Raw genomic sequence first — 16,377 nt, forward strand, 5'->3', positions numbered from 1 at the left:
TTGAAAATAAAATCTCCCCTCCCGTATTTCTGGCCACATTTAAAAAAAAAAAAGCCTTTATGGCTTTGATATGTATGTCTGTCATTTATTTATTTATTTTTTATTACTGCTGTTTTCAATGGACTGTTGACTACATAATTGCCTAATTTCTTTTTAACAGTGGGTCGTGTTCAGCCCTTCGACTGTGCCTTTTGATAAGTTTGGACCACTAGGAGCTCTCTCAAAGTACTTGGTGGACAACTACCAGAATGCCAATTATTTTGGGTAAGTTGCTGGAGTTGCAGCATTTGTCACATAAATCCAGTCTGCACTTCTAATGTTATATTTTCTTTCTTTTATTTATTAAACAATAAGCACCGTTTGTAACTAACATTTATCTTATTGCTTTTTTGTTGTTTAGATTTTGCTAGCTTTTTTGTGAGGAGAACATATTGATGTTAACTACAGTCATGGAGGCCTCAGTCAAGTCTGCATTTTTAATAAAGGCCTCTGTATTGGCTGATTGTACAGTGAACAGTTTTGGGAGAGTGAGGAGGTGCTACTTAAGTGTCCCTTCGTAGACAAAAAGCACACACATCCTTAAGTCTGTAGTAACTTTTTTTTATAAGGAGTGTGTGTATGTGTGTGTATGTGTGTGTGTGTGTGTGTGTGTGTGTGTGTGTGTGTGTGTGTGTGCGCTCGCGCGTGTGTGTATTTATGTGTGTCACTATGCTTGAGAATGAAAAAAAAGGTTTAAATGCCTGAGGCGATTTTTTCTATCGTGTTTGTTTGGAAGACGTCTTTTTGGGGGGAGTGTGCTTCAGAGCTTTCTCTGACTCCCGTGGCTTTGCAACTTGTTGTTTCAGACCTGCACATCTGTATGCTTTGGCTTAATTGCCTCAAGTATAACAGTTTGTGTTTATAGTTGGCAAAGCCAAAAATATTTTCCATGGCTCCAGGCCATATCTCTCAACTGTCCCTGATTTTGACTCAATCTTTAGCTCTGGGCCTCTTAACCCCCCCCCCCCCAAACCAATAATTGTTGAAGTAAATGTGGCAAACTACACTTAATAAATGACAATGTTAGAGTTGTAAACTTTTTTTTTTTACTTTGGAAAAAGTGTATTGATTAGCATTTTCTTTTTCTGTCATTTAATACTGCTAACATTTTAAAATTGTCAGTGATTGCTCTTGACTCTGTTAAGGCTTTCCCTGATTCGTTGAGAGCTATACTTCAGCTCTTATTCAGAAGACTTTAACTTTGTTTGCTACTTGACTATAATGTCACCGTCATCATCATTGTGTTTAATACTCTTAAATGTCCCTGGACATATTCCAGCAAAGTCTATGCAAGCTGACACCTGTCATGAGTATCAAGGTTGTGTTGATCCACTGAAATGATCCACCTGAACATGTTTAGAAGAAGATAAGTTTTCATGGACCTGTCACTTTATTTGCGCTGAAGGCTAGCTGCTATAAATGCCTTACAGTCTTTTTGTCTGAAATAATTATAATCTGCAAATAGTGTCTTAACTCTGCAAATACAAGGAGGTTGGAATATAGTAGTTTGTTGTATTAACTGAGAAATTTGTTTATTTTTATTTCCTTCAGTTTATTAATCAGGTAGATGGTCTGTCCCAAAGACACTTTCAGCTATGACTTCAGCCTTACGTAAATATAAAGTGCACAAACAAGTTATGTGCAAGCTGGTGTTTTAAATCTGTATAGTTGTTAATTTCAGTGTGAACATGCATAGATATAGCATTTAATAGTAATGTCTTTCTGCTTTTCCCAGTTAGGGGTCACCACAGTGGATCACCAGTCCGCAGAATGGTTGGCATTGGTGTTTTTATGGTGTCGAGTTGCTAGCCTGGTGCCCATCCTTCACAAAAAGCACAGGCACCTACCTGCATGTCTTTAAAACTCACCAGACTGCAGGGAGTACATGCAGACTCTGCACAGAAGGCACTCCAGCTGAGAATCAAACCGGAGAACCTCTTGCTGTGAGGTGATAACGCTAACTGCTGCGCCACTGTGGCCAACAGGTATAGCATTTAATCCCATATTTACTTGAATGTTGAACCTTAGTGATTGTTGAGAATTTCACTGGCATTCCTCATGTATGCATTTTTTACTTGTCTTAACCCCCCCCCCCCACCTTTGATTACTGTGCCTGCCATATCTTGTGATATGCTGTTTCTTCCTCTGCTAAATTACAAGTACATGTGAAATAATTAGTGGTTTAAACTAAGGCAACAGTTAAGTTACCTCATGTTTAGTTTTGCCACATCCAAAACCATCGATGCTTCGCAGTACTAAACAGCGTTTCACATTTTATTGTTCCTTTTGTTGAATTATTAGGAACCGTAATACATGGAAACGATAATGATAATGGAAAGGCTGCACATTTGTATGTCAAATGGTGCACAATTCACTCACTCTAGGGACTTTAACCTAGCATGTGACATCAACAGGACTTGCTGGAGAAACCGATATGTCTCCCAAAGGATGCCTGTCCTTTAGAATAAACTTCAAATACAGGTTAAACAGAGCCCCTTTTTAACTCTTTTTAAGCATAACTTAGACGATTGAATGGGAAACTGCTAATTCACCCCAGGGGTTTCACCTGTGTCCCTCTTGGATAGGGGCAATCAGTGCTGATTTAGATCTACTTATAGACCATATCTCTAGACCCTTAAGGGAACAAGGGTTGAATTGGCTAAGCTTAAACCTAGTAACCTCCTATGAACTTCTTCATCCCCTTTCTTGCTGTGTTTTTCTGGAACCAGATAGCTGTGTAGACTTTTCCGATGGAGTATTTGCTATGTAATTTTACATGTCATTGTAAGCTTCTAATGGCCTGTGTATATTGTTATTGTTTAGTAGCTTTGTGCAGTGGATGTGAAAGTATGTAAAAACTGAAAATGTATTTAACAATTATAACACATTTTGCAAGTAAAGGGAAGGGGTATATTCACACATATGTTGTCAGAATTGTTCAGTTCTGCTTTTGAGATACATATTATGCTTATTTAAATGAATGCATTGCATCTGTAAGAGTTTTGTTATGTAGTACATCTGTGATTGAAAATAGTCTGGTAGAGATTGAGGAAATACTGGAGTATTCTCTGGCATAGTAGCATATAAAATAGGTTAAGTTAGCATAGAAGATTCAGTTTGAGCTGTTAACAAGCTGTTTCCTGTAGTTCAGGGTCTTCTTCCCTCAGTTTCTAGTTGCCTCCCTTTGACTTTGAGCAAGTTGCTTAACCAGACACTGTTCCCGGGCTGAGACTGAAATGTGCCTTGTGCAGTAGTGCTCCACTCTAAAGAGACAAACATAAGCAACTCTATTTATGTGTTCTGTGTTGGATGTCTACATGGATTACCGGATTTAACCTTAAGACTGATGAATTGTGGACAGAAATATATGTAACTGAGATGTGTGCACTTTGCTATTGAATCAAATGGTATGTGGTACAGTATCTGCATGTGGTAAAGAGGATGTACATCATCTGTTCACTGCTGCAGTTGCCTTAGTAGTATGGGATTATATCCTGCACGGCCTTGGGCGTAGGCAATCAAGGCAACCACCTAGGGTGCCGTACAGGCCTTCCGATTTTTCTGGAAGTCCACAAATTCTGATATTACGTCTTCTTTCTGTATTTCTGTATTTTCTAGGTCATCAATTTAATTTAGAAGCCACGCATTCCGTTTGAGGAGAAAGTCAGTTTGGGATTCTTCTTCCTTTAGTCTCCCATCCATATCACTCATGGCTGTTTCCATGGTGAATATTTTTATTGTTGTTCAAGCAGTTCTTTAAGTACATCTGTTTGTTTAAGGCAGCTCTCTCTAACATTTTCTAGATTCTGCTGGAAACCATCCATTTTCAGAGACAATTCCTGAGGAGTGGTAGTCACTAGTTGTAGATCTTTCTTCAACGCAGCTTCATTACGTGAGTGCTTAGAGGTATTCATTTTCATTTGATGAAATAGTTTCCAAATAAGTATGACAGGAAAATATTTATGTATTTCCACCAAATTTGGAAATAATATTGTCAAGATTATTAGTAATGAATTAGAATATTTTTTTTTAATTAATTATCTTCCTGTTTTTCGTATAGTAGTGTGGATCTCTGAAGTTAGCCATGCTGTTACAATTAGGTGTCACACTTAAGAAGTGTTTAACAAGTTTTATCTTTTTCTTGATTTCAGTGTGTAATCATGCCGCTTTACACATTACAGTATAATAAGAGTTGTAAATTAAAAATTGTGCTATGATGTAATTTATGTAGACTTAACTTCAGCCTTTGATAGGGTCATGTATACTTAACTTCAGCCTTTTATAGGCTCATATGGAAAACACTAATCAATGAATTAGAATAGCTAGATTGATGTACTCTTGATAAGATGGATAGCTGCATGGTTTACAAATAGGACATGGCAAGTATCATACAGCAACTGGACAGATGAAAATCTAGGTTACAGTTAGGGTCCCCAGGACTATGTTCTACGAGTATACTTGTTTAGGTTGTATCATTCAAATGTATATTTTTCATATGACGTATTCTTTCAGTATGTATGCAGATGACTTGAAAATAGGTAACCTGATTACATATAGGGTAAGCCTGCTAAAGAACTTGAATAAATTGAGTATTTGGGCACAAGAGAATAATAAATGCATCAAAACTTAGCATATGAGAGTTGGGAGACATACATTGAAAAACAAATATTTAATGTAGCGCACAGTAATTAAAACTGTAACTTCATTTGAGGATTTGGATATATGGGTTGTTCTGTCTTTGAGTTTTTTTATCATATCAAACAGTTGGCTAATGATAGTTATAAAACCAGTATACTTTGACTTAGTAATGGGGTCCATTTCTGTTATGGTATTAGAAACCCAAACGATTTGCAGAAATTAAAAGAGATTATATACGAATGAGAGATGTGCTAATTGGTTCTTCGCGAGAGTAGCTGATGCATAGAATAGACTATTAAATTACATCAAATCAACCACTAGTTTACATATTTTTAAAACAACTTGTATACTTTTATTGTGAGAATGACTGTTTTGGAATAGTGGCGGGCTGTAACACCATTACTGCTGGTGCCTGAAATATTTGTATATATGTATGTAGTATTCAGCAATAGTCAAATATAGGGTTAAGAATGTTTTCATTCATCCTCATGAATGGGTTCCGGATCCGAGGTCAGATCGACTTGGCCGTTACTACACCTCTTGGAAACATTCGAGGTCTCGAGCTGTCCCCTACCTACAATGCACTGTCGCCCTGTCACCTCAGATCTCGTTTGCCTCTTTTGTGACCAGATGTGGTTACTGATAGCTCTCAAGCTTCATTATCGTCTAGGTGATATTTACCTTATTTTTTGACATATTCTACCTTCCTTTTTCTTTCATGCTCTCTCCTTGATTCTCGTCTCACTGCATTGCTGCCTTCTCCAAAACAAAAAAAAAAAGACTTTCTTAACTGTCCTTATTTTGTCTCCTACCTAATCCTTTCTAGTTCTTCCTTGGATTTCCCTTGACTTCTACTCACAAGCATGAAAAAAGGCCTAGGTTGGCCAAAATTCCATCCTCATCGGAGCCGACAAAAAAAGTTCCCGAAATCAGATCCAATTTTTCCGGCTGATTCAAAGGTCTCAGATCCGAAGAAGACCTCTTCATCTTTGGAGCTAAAGAAGAAGGTAGATTCAGATTCAAAGTCTTAAGATTCAAAATCCTTGCCTTGGCATACTTATTCGCCTTCTATAGATTTGGCTCCATCTCGGCTCCCTTCTCCTTTTTTGGAGAGACACTCCAAGCTTGCTTCTGTTGTATCCTCTTGTTTGACCTGAAGCCTCACGAAGCAGATGTAGTCAGAATGGTGAGGGAGCCGGTCACCGAGCATATCCAGAAGGGTACCTTGTTAGTTCTGACCCCTTCGGATTTGGGGCATCCTCCATCTTCCACTTCTCCTCTGACCTGGGCCCATCTGGGTTGAATCTGAGGAAACTGGTTTCATTGGATCCAACTGTGACCTTTAGCTTCTCTGCCCTGACGTTTTTGGATCAGGAGGGCTCCCAGAGATGAAGCCTCCATGTCGGGTCTGAGGGGTGGGATCAACTCTGATGTTTTTGGAGCCTTCCCTCCCTTCTGGAGCCTTGGTGCCAAACAGCTCGGCTCTGGTTTCCTCCTCAGGTGGTCGTCCTTTGGGAGTGGGGGGGGGGGTCAGCAGACCAGCGACCCTTGACATCTGCTCCCTTGGTTTCCTCCTTCTTGGGGAGGTCACCTTCAAGGTGGTTCAGAAGGTCTTCTCTGAATCTTTGGAGCAGACTGATCCTCCCCCCTTAGACCCAGTTCTGGCTACTCATCTGGTTCTGTTGCATGATCCCCATCATTCCACACCACAGAGACAGCCAGCCCAGGGCCCTCAGTCTACCCAGTTTGGGATCCCTACCTCTTCTGATACTTCCCCGGATCATCCCACCAAAGAAGTCCTTCTGAAGAGGAGGTGTAAGAGGAAACACCTTGACTTACAACAGATACTGATTTCAATGAAGAGGAAGGGTCCCACAACCCACCACCCGAAGACGTCTCCTTTGGAGGCATCCTTGAACTCCTAAAACAGAAGGGTGGTTGGTCTCCCAACACCCCTTCCTCTGAGGAATGAGTGTACTTGAAGGCTTTTGGCGCTGGCCCAGCTTCCTCCCGGGGTGCCCTGCCTCCCGATGAATTAGTGGATTTGATTTGTCAGAAGCCGTGGAAGGAGCCAGATTCGGTCAAGCCAGTACCAAAAAGACCTGATAGGATCATGGCACCCCCAGTAGAAAGGCATTATTGGAGTAAGGGCATACTGGTTGATGCCATGGTTGTGGCAGCAGCCACAAAGAAAACTCGCAGAGGAGAGTTCGACTGTCCATCCTCCTAACAGGGAGTCTAGGTCGATGGACAGAGTGGAGAGGTGAGTTTACGCTTCAGTGACTTTTCCTATCTGATTGTTGAATTATTTAGCCCATTTTATGAGACTGCAAAGGGACTTAATCAAGGAACTTTCCAGCTCGTTGGCAAAGGTTGTGACCGAGGAGGTTCAAACACTGTTGCTCCTTAGTTAAATACCTTACAGTCTGTGGTTAATTCGTCTATGGGGTTGTTAACCAACTCTACAGAGGGTACTGCACGGACAGCAGGTTCAGGCTTAGCCATGAGGAGACAAGCCTGGATGCGCCTCTATGTGACTTTATGGAGCCTTTTAAGTCTTCGTTCATCAATGCACCGTTTGATGGATCATCACTCTTTAGCCCTACAGTGAAAGAAATGCTTTCCAGGTGTGAGAAAGATGGGAAAATGCTTTCTACCATTGGACTACGTTTTTCAACCCCCAACGATCCTTTTCAAGGATTCAGTGAGAGGGTCATAAAATGGATTCATGGAAGTCACAAGGTCCAGTCTCTTACTGGTTCTCCCGGAGGCAGAGGGGGAAACAGTAATAATAAAAGACTCCCAAGAGGCAGCGGAGGCCCACAGAATAATGGGTTCAAAGAAACATTCTTTGACAGACTCTATCAATGCTCCTGAATGGAGGTCCGATTGTCGTCCTGTGGAGGCAATCAGGGGACGTTTTTCTGTGCACTAATCAGCCTGCCTAGGTTTAACAAATGATATTTTAGTGCAGAGAATTATTACCTGAGGTTATTCCATGCCATTTTCCCTTCCCAGTTCCGATGACAGACAAGCTTCCGGATGTTCCACCCAGTCACTGGGAGCCAGCAACTCAACAGGTCTTACAGTTGCTAGAAAAAAGAGCGATCCAAGAGGTCCCACCAGACCAGAAAGTATCCGGGACTTACTCAAGGTTCTTTGTAATTCCAAATAAAACAGGGGCCTGGAGACCAATTTTGGATCTGAGTGTGTTAAACAAGCCAGTCATGCATACAAAGTTCTGGATGGTCATGGTACAGTCAATTCTACCCTTTTTTGGGCAAGGATGATTGGATGTGCTCATTAGACCTCCAGGATGAGTACTGTCAAAAAATATACAGACAATCCAGGAGGCACCTTCACTTCTGGGTGGGAGCCAGTCATTTCCAGTTCAGAGCTCTGCCCTTTGGACTCACTGTGGCCCCACAGAGTGTTTACCAAATGTATGGTGATAGTAACAGCTCATTTGAGACTGCAAGGAATCTGTGTGTTTCCTTATATGGACAACAGGCATCTCACCGCTGCAACCTGGCATCAGTTGGTACAAGCGACAGATCAGGTATTGCAGACTTGTTTGATGCTGGGAATCACAATAAATCATGCAAAGTCTCAACTGCAACCCACCCAAAGACTAGAGTTCATTGGAGCACTCTTCGACACATCATCTCTGGTTGCCTCCATTCCCTATCCTTGTCTTCTCAACATCAGAAACCAAGCAAGGAAGATAATTTGCAGTTCAAAAATTTCAGTCAGGAAAGTGTTACAAGCTCTGGGTTTGATGGTGGCAGCCATTACTCTAGTTCCTCTGGTGAGATACCATATGAGAGTTTTACAGTGGATGCTGCAAACTCAATGGTCCTTTTTCACCCGCCATATGTCAGCAGCAATAAGAATAACTCAAACTTGCAAGGACTATCTTAAATGGTGGATTCAATTAGATCAGCCTCAGCAAGTTCACCCATACCTGCCCCATTGCAAGGCTGAAGTGACTACGGACACCTCCCAAGTAGGGTGGGGGCATTATCTGAGAAAGACAGTTCAAGCCACTTGGTTCCTCAAATGTACCAGTTTTCATATAAACATCCTGGAGATGAGAGCGGTGCTGTCAGCATTGTGAGAATTCCAGGGCACCCTCCCTCTGGGAACAATTACAATCCAAATGGGCAGCATGTTGGTCAACTGGTATATCAGCAAACAAGGAGGAGTCAGGTCTTACCCTCTATATTGAGAAGTCCTCAGAGTGTGGCAGTGGGCAATAGCCTCTAGTTGCTTTCTGGTAGCAATGCACATTCTGGGGAAGCCCAACATGATAATGGACAAGCTCAGCAGATCCATCCTTTTGCCTCATGAGTGGTCATTGTTGGTGCTGTTTCTGTTCCAGTGCTAGGGGTGATTCATTATTTTTAAACTTTTTCATTTTGTCCATGCTGTTAGTATATAAAAGTAAGTAGGGTTCGGGGGAGAAGACCCCATGTGGGGGTTGCAGGGCAGCATGCCCCCCTGCAAAAAATGTCCCCCCCCCCAGTGAAGTTACAAGTGGCTGTGTTCATCATGTTGAAACTGTGCAGACATTACTTGACCATTCATAGTGGAACTGCTATTTGACTGTTCTTCCTTCTCCATGAAGGTGCGATTTTGGATATATACATATGTAGTATGCATTTTATATATATATGTGTGTGTGTGTGTGTGTGTGTGTGTGTGTGTGTGTGTGTGTGTGTGTGTGTAATATGTGTATATTAAGATGTAATAGCAGAATAGCTGCAAATGTGAGGGAGTTCTGAAATAAAAATGTTGATTTTTACTCTGAAGCTCTGGAAATTTACTGAAAGCACAATAAATAGTTCAAGGAAATACTCTGGGCCTTAGAGCCTCAGGAAGAAGAGGAAATACAGTAGGTGGAGTTGAAGAATGGAAGTGCCTCAAAACAGCATGTGTGAGGACTATAGAACAGATAAGCAGCTGAACCAGTTATGGAAACAAGGTACATAAGGGAAGCTGGTGGCGGAATTCAGAAGTCCAAGAGGTCCTCAAAAGAAAAGTGTACAGGAAAGTGTGGGAGATAGAAAGGATAGACCAAGCTAAGAAGGAATATGGGTTGGCTAACAAAGAAGCTAAGAGAAGAGCTGCTGTAGCAAAGAACAATGCATCAGAGGCACTCTAGCACTTTCTGGAAAGTAATTCTGTAGATGGCATAATGGAACTCTTTATCAGGTTCCAAGGCATAAGCAGAAAGATAAAAAAGATAGTCATGAGACACCCTTCATAAGGGAAGCCAGCAACAACTTGCTTACCAGCACAGGACATTAAATGCAGATGGAAGGAGTACTTCCAGAAATGTCTGAATGAAGAAAACCCCACAGAAACTGTACTGCCTCAGGCGCAGGCTACAATGAAAGAAGAGGAGCCCACACTAGAACATTGATGAGGAAATTAAGTAAGGAAAAGCAGTAGGCGTGGATGAGGTCACAGCAAATATGATCAAAATTTTAGGTGAGCTAGGGGAGAAGTGTCTCAGTGTGGAGAAAAAAGCTTATCCCAGATGACTGGAGAATAAGCATTTTAGTGCCAATGTACAAGAACAAAGGGGGCATACACAACTGTAGGCAGTTTATTAGAGGTATTAAACTCCTGTCATACAGCATGGAAGTTTTTGGAGAGGGTGACTGGTAAACGAATATGCAGAGTAGTAGAAAGTAAGATGGGAAATGAGCAGTTCAGATTCAGATCAGGCTGTAGCACAGACAACCCAATATTTGCAGTGAGGCAGATAGTTAAGAAGAAGTTACAGATGAGGAAAGTGTCCAAAGCTGATTTGGATAGTCCTGAGATGGTTCAAAGTCCCAGAAACATTGGAAGAATCAGTGCAGGCTGTGTACAAAGGCCCAATAACACAAGTACGAGCAGTGTTTGGACTCATGGGGGGGCCCACTGGAAGTGGGTGTGCATCAGAGTTCATCTCTAAGCCCACTGCTGTTCATACTTTGATAGACTACATTAGCAAACAAGTTAGAGGGGACAGATCGTCAAAGTTGCTGTATGCAGGTGATGCAACATTACAGGCAGACACTGAGCAAGAACTTCAACAAAGGATAGGGGAATGGAATGCAAAACTGAAGTCGCACAGAATGAAAATGAATACAGCTAAGACATCTGTCATTGCAGCAAATGGAGGAAATCAGAAGAAGCTCAGGTTTGAGACATTTGTAAATAAGTGTTTTATTAAATGCCCATACTTTTATTTGGCAGGTGTCATGGGGTTTCTGTATTTTACCACTAACTCAATCAGATGGGACTTTGGTAGTACTTGTGAATGATAATATCCTTCACTGGAACATGCTTGCATGTGCTAGAACTTGAGGCAGTCTGTCTGTTTCTTTTTATTTCTAACATCACAAGTAAATGTACAGCCTTTTGGGCACTATTGCAGACCTCATGAGTCATCAGAAGCATAATTCCTGTGAGGCAGTGTGCAGATGAGCGAGTAAATTAATGTAAAAGTTGCTGTTTTTCATTAGAGGTCTAGGAAGAAAAGCTCCACAATAACAAATGCTATAAAACAGTAAATTGTCAAACTTTTGTACAGGTTTGATATAGTACAGATAAGATTCAGTAAACTGATTACTAGCTGCAGACATAACTGACAGGACACTATAGCTTTTGGGAAGATGGCTTAGGGCATTATCTAAGCAGAAGGGCATACAGAGTGCTGACATGCAAAATACGACTAACAGTAGGACAGTGCAAGCAGTAAAACATGTAGACCCCCCCAGACTAATGCAGTGTTAGATGTCATTTATAAACCCATAGCAGTAGTACTGTTAGAGATGATTTACACAGTCAGGAGAGTAGCTTTATGAGTGGAGAGTACAAACATGAAGGGCTGCAATCTAGGAGGTACAACTGGATAGCTTCATACAGGAAAATGTATTATGGATACTTAAAAAAAGTAATGTTTAATGCTGTGCTTACTGTAGGAATGCAACACTAGTGACCTGTGGGAGACTGGCTTGTGCAGTGAAGTAGGAGGGTAATCCTAATCCTGCCAAGTTGCAAATCCACTCACAGCTGTTGTGCTTCATTAATGCTTTGATGAACATATCTATGGAAGGATGTCTGAGTGGATGATCATGCTCTATGGATGCCTGATTTATTTGTGTGTGTGTGTGTGTGTGTGTGTGTGTGTGTGTGTGTGTGTGTGTGTGTGTTGGGGGGGTATTCTGAATATGATTGGCTTAGCACCAGTGCATTCATTGAAGCCATTCATCTAGCCTGTTATATTTAACAGACAATGCATCAACGTTTTATGGGGGAATGCAGTCTTCTTAAACCTTATATGTAATGACAAGCTCATCTGCTATTAGAGTAAGTCACATCAGTTGAATAGGTTGCTTACTTTGTCTCATAGGTTTGACTGAATTGGCATTGGATTCAGCAGTTAGCATACAGCCTAGCATAAATAATACAATTATGAAACTGAAGGCATTCCTGTAAGGATAGGCTGTCCATGTTAACTGTGCATTTCTTGCAGAAAAGTGTGTGGAAGCAGGGACAGTATCTGTAACTTTAATTTCATGCAATAAATAACATATATTTACCAAAAGAGACTTTCCTGTTAAGAAGGGTACAAGAAGTGTGAGTCTGTCATCTTAATCTGGAATGGAGGTAGATTTGGTTGGAGGAGAGGTAACTTTTTTTTCACAGAAAGGGTAGTGAACCAGTGATTTAATTACTGCAGCAAATACCAGACTGTAAACTGATAGGCAATTTCAAAAGGAGTGAGGCAGATAGAGTGAGTAGTATTTAGGAGGTGTTACACTGAAGGAGTTTTGTGCACAGTCAGTCTGGTTTGACTGACTGAGAGATATTTCCTTGTATTTTCACATGTTAATGTTATATGTGATGTTGTCAGTTTTCATGCTTTTCTCAACTAATGGGTTCGGATCCAATCCCTCTGATCCGACACGGCCATTGCTAATGCATGTGGCAACCAAAAACTCTCAAGCTTCTCCCTTACCCATAATGCACCAACCCTAAGTTACCTCAGATCTCATTTGCTTTTAGCGAGTGACGTGGTTTTTCCTGAACTCTCGAGTGCTTGTCTGATAAGTTAAATACTTATTTTTTCCAGTCTCTATTTTATTTTACTTCCCATATTTCCCTTACCTATCATACTTGAAAGTACCTTATGTCTACTATTATTAGTAATTATTTTTCCTTTCTTTGACCTTGGTACTGAGCGTATTTCTTGAATACTATTGCTGGTATTTTCCTTTGGCTACCTTTAGTGTAGAATCTTTTTTCTACCATTGTTGGTAGTTTCTTCCCCATTTGCTTTCCTTCAACACACACACAAATAACTGTTATTGTTAGGAAAATTGTATAGTTTGTGGATTTTGTTGAATTTATTGGAGTTTGTTAGTTATGGCGGAAAAAGGCTCTGCGAGATTTAAAAAAATGTATTAGGTGTGGGCATAAATTTCCCTTATCGGATGCCCACCCATGTGCGTGTATTGTCTGTGACATCTTCAAGAAGACTGCTCTGTTTGCCATGGGTTCAACCCCAGGGCTTTGGTTGAATGTAAAAATAAACTTATTTTAAATGGCTTTTTACCCTCAGCATTTGAAGAAGCTATATCTGGAGATAATCCTCCTAAAACAAAAACCTTGTCTCCAAAACCTTCAACTTCTTCCATGGCTCCGGAGCCATACAAAAAGAGAGCAAAAATAAATCTGACTTCACTATCAGATCCGACAAAGAAAATATTGATTTATCTGACTTCCTTGCATCCGAGAAAAAAACATATCAGATCTGACAACTTCTGCTCCTTCTACTTTAATTCAGCTACCCAGAACTAAATATTCACCTTTGATGGATCCAGTACCCTCAAGGATCCCCCTCCCCCTTTTTGGAAAGACCTAAGTCCCTTTCTGTTGTTTCCACTCATTCTGTCAGAAGTTTGACCGAGGAAGAGGTGGAAAGAGTGTTGAGGAAGATTCTCTTGGCACAACGTCAGATGAGTGTCTTACCAGCTCCTACCCCTGCTGGTCAGGAGGTCTGTTCTTCTACTAGAGCCCCACTACAAGTTCCTCCTCTGACTCATTTAGCTGTCTCAGAGTCTATGGATTCAAGCTGTCTGGCTCCATCTGCCTTGGATCCGAGGAGTGTAAAAACCCTGAGATCCGAAGCTTACTGTAAGTGCTGTGATCCTGTCAGATCTGGAGAGCTGTTGGAGCTGAAGCTTGCCTGTCAGATCTGAGGTGTTGGAGTTGACTCTATGGCTCAGAGCCTTGGCAGTGGATAGCTCGGCTGCAACTTCCATCTTAGGGAGATTGCTTTTGGAGTGGGGAGGTCGCGGCCCAAAAGCTTGTCTTTTCAGATCCGAAGTCTTCCCTTTCTCTGGGGTGGTCTGCCTTTGAGGCTGTGAAGAGCATTTTCTCTGCCTCAGCACAACAGATGGATCCACCCCCCTCGGATTCTAAGTCTTTTACCTTGATATCTCTTCTTTTAAGTTAATGTCTGTGCATACAGAGCCTCATCACTCTTTGCCACAGGGACAGCCAGTCCGAGACCCTCAGGCTTCCCAACAGGGTATATCCATTTCTTCCAATTCCTTCCTGGAGCGTTCCACTGAGAAGGTCCCTCAGAAGAAGACATGTAAGAGGAAGCAGTTGGACTTCCCAAGGAGTCCGTCACCGACAATGCAGACTTTGTTGAAGGTGAAGGGTCCCCACGGTCACTTCCTGAGGATGTCTCATTTGGAGACATCCTTGTGATCCTAAAGCAGAGAGGTGGCTGGATGCCTAGCAACCCTTCATCTGAGGAGTCTGTACTCCTGGAGGCTTTTGGTACTGGCCCATTTACCTCGTGGGTTACTCCACCTGTCGACGGGCTTACTGAGTTAATCTCTCGGAAGGTGTGAAAGGAATCTGACACAGTTGAACCAATAACTTGGAGAGTGGACAAGATTGTGGCACCAGCTTTGGACAAACAATTTTGGGGTAAGGGTGTGCCTGTTGATGCCATGCTTGTGACGGTGTCACCAAGAAGGAACCTGCTGAAGAGAGTTCCACTGTTCATCCCCCTAACAAGGTGTCTAGGGTGATGGACAGATTTGGAAAGCATGTGTATGCTACAATGACCTTCACCTTTAGGTCACTGAATTATTTGGCACATTTTCCAAGATGGCAGAGGGATTTGATTAAGGAGCTACCAAACACCATGTCAGTATCCATCTCTACAGAGATCCAGTCATCCATGACTTCTCAGTTGACTACCCTGCAATATATTTTGAATTCATCCATGATTCTCATTTCATACATAGCTGAAGGAACCTGAAGGGCAGAGGGTTCAGGCATTTCCATCAGGAGACATGCCTGGATGTGCCTATGTAATTTCGCAGAGCTCTTCAAGGTGTCGTTTGTCAATGCTACTTTTGATGGCACTTCTTTGCTTGGTCCAAACATGAAGGACACATTATCCAGGTGTGAAAAGGATGGAAAGACCCTGTCTTCCCTGGGCATTTGTTTTTCGACCCCTCAAAGATCTTTTTCCCAGGGTCCTTTTCAGGACACACGTGGAGGTAGTTCCCCCACAGGCAGAGGAGGGAACTCCTGTGGTGACACCACCCCAGCGGCAGAGGTGGCCCACAAAAGCAAGGGTCCAGAGATTCTTTCTTTGACAGACCTTACCAGCACTCCTGAAACCAGGCCCAGTTGTCCACCACTGGAGGCAGTCGAAGATTGATTATCCCTGCACCAGAAATCCTGGCTAGACATAACAGGAGATACTTGAGTGCAGAAGATTATTTCCAGAGGTTATGTAATACCTTTTTCCTTTCCACCTTCAATCTTAAGAAAAATACCCAGCATTCCACCCAGTCCGTGGGAACAAGCAGCAATTCAAATACAACATCTGCTAGAAAAAAGAGTTCTCCAAGAGAGAATCTGGAGCTTACTCAAGGTTATGTTTAATGTCAAAGAAAACAGGGGACTAGAGACCAATTTTGGATCTTAGCAACTTAAACAAGTCAGTTCAGTGCATCAAGTTTCGGATGGTCATGGTTCACTTCATTCTCCCTTTTCTGGGCCAGTATGACTCAATATGATCAACAGACCTTCAGGATGATGAACAGATGATCCAGAAGACATTTACACTTCTGGTTGAGAGCCAGTCATTACCATTTCAGAGTTTGCCTTTTGAACTCACCACAGCCCCCAGGGTGTTCACCAAATATATAGCAGTAGTAGCAGCACACTTGAGACTGCAAGGATTCTGGGCATTTCCATATCTAGATGACTGGCTCATTACCTCCCCGACCAGGCATCAATTAATAAGGGAAAGAGATTAGGTTCGCCAGAGGTGTTCTTATTTGGGGATAATCATAAACTACAACAAGTCTCAACTAGAACCCACTCAGGATTTGGAATTCATAGCAGCACTGTTCAACAAAAAGTCAATGATAGTTTCACTGCCTCCCTCAGGGGTTCAAACTATAAGATCACAGGTCAGAAAAATAATTTGCAGTACCAAGATTTCAGCTTGCTTGGTCCTTCAAGCTCTAGGATCAATGTCAGCGGCAATAACACTAGTACCTTTAGCCAGATTTTACATGAGGGTTCTACAGTGGATGCTAGCAATGCAGTGGTTGATTCTTTACCAACCCATGTCAACTCTGATACGAACCACTTACATTTGCA

At 41.8% G+C, this 16,377-nt stretch overlaps 1 protein-coding gene across 1 annotated transcript in view; it reads left to right on the forward strand.

Annotated features, from left to right (window-relative positions):
* Positions 1-16,377, forward strand: part of TMEM254 (transmembrane protein 254) — a 712,540-nt gene that overhangs the window by 37,946 nt on the left and 658,217 nt on the right. Inside the window, exon 2 of the mRNA XM_044056284.1 lies at positions 161-264. Within this exon, the coding sequence (XP_043912219.1) occupies positions 161-264 (104 nt within the window). The remainder of the gene's footprint in view (positions 1-160; positions 265-16,377) is intronic.

The sequence above is a fragment of the Protopterus annectens genome, chromosome 14.part0 (genome assembly GCF_019279795.1).
Source record: "Protopterus annectens isolate FY-2018-M chromosome 14.part0, PAN1.0, whole genome shotgun sequence".
Taxonomy (NCBI): Eukaryota; Metazoa; Chordata; order Ceratodontiformes; family Protopteridae; genus Protopterus; species Protopterus annectens.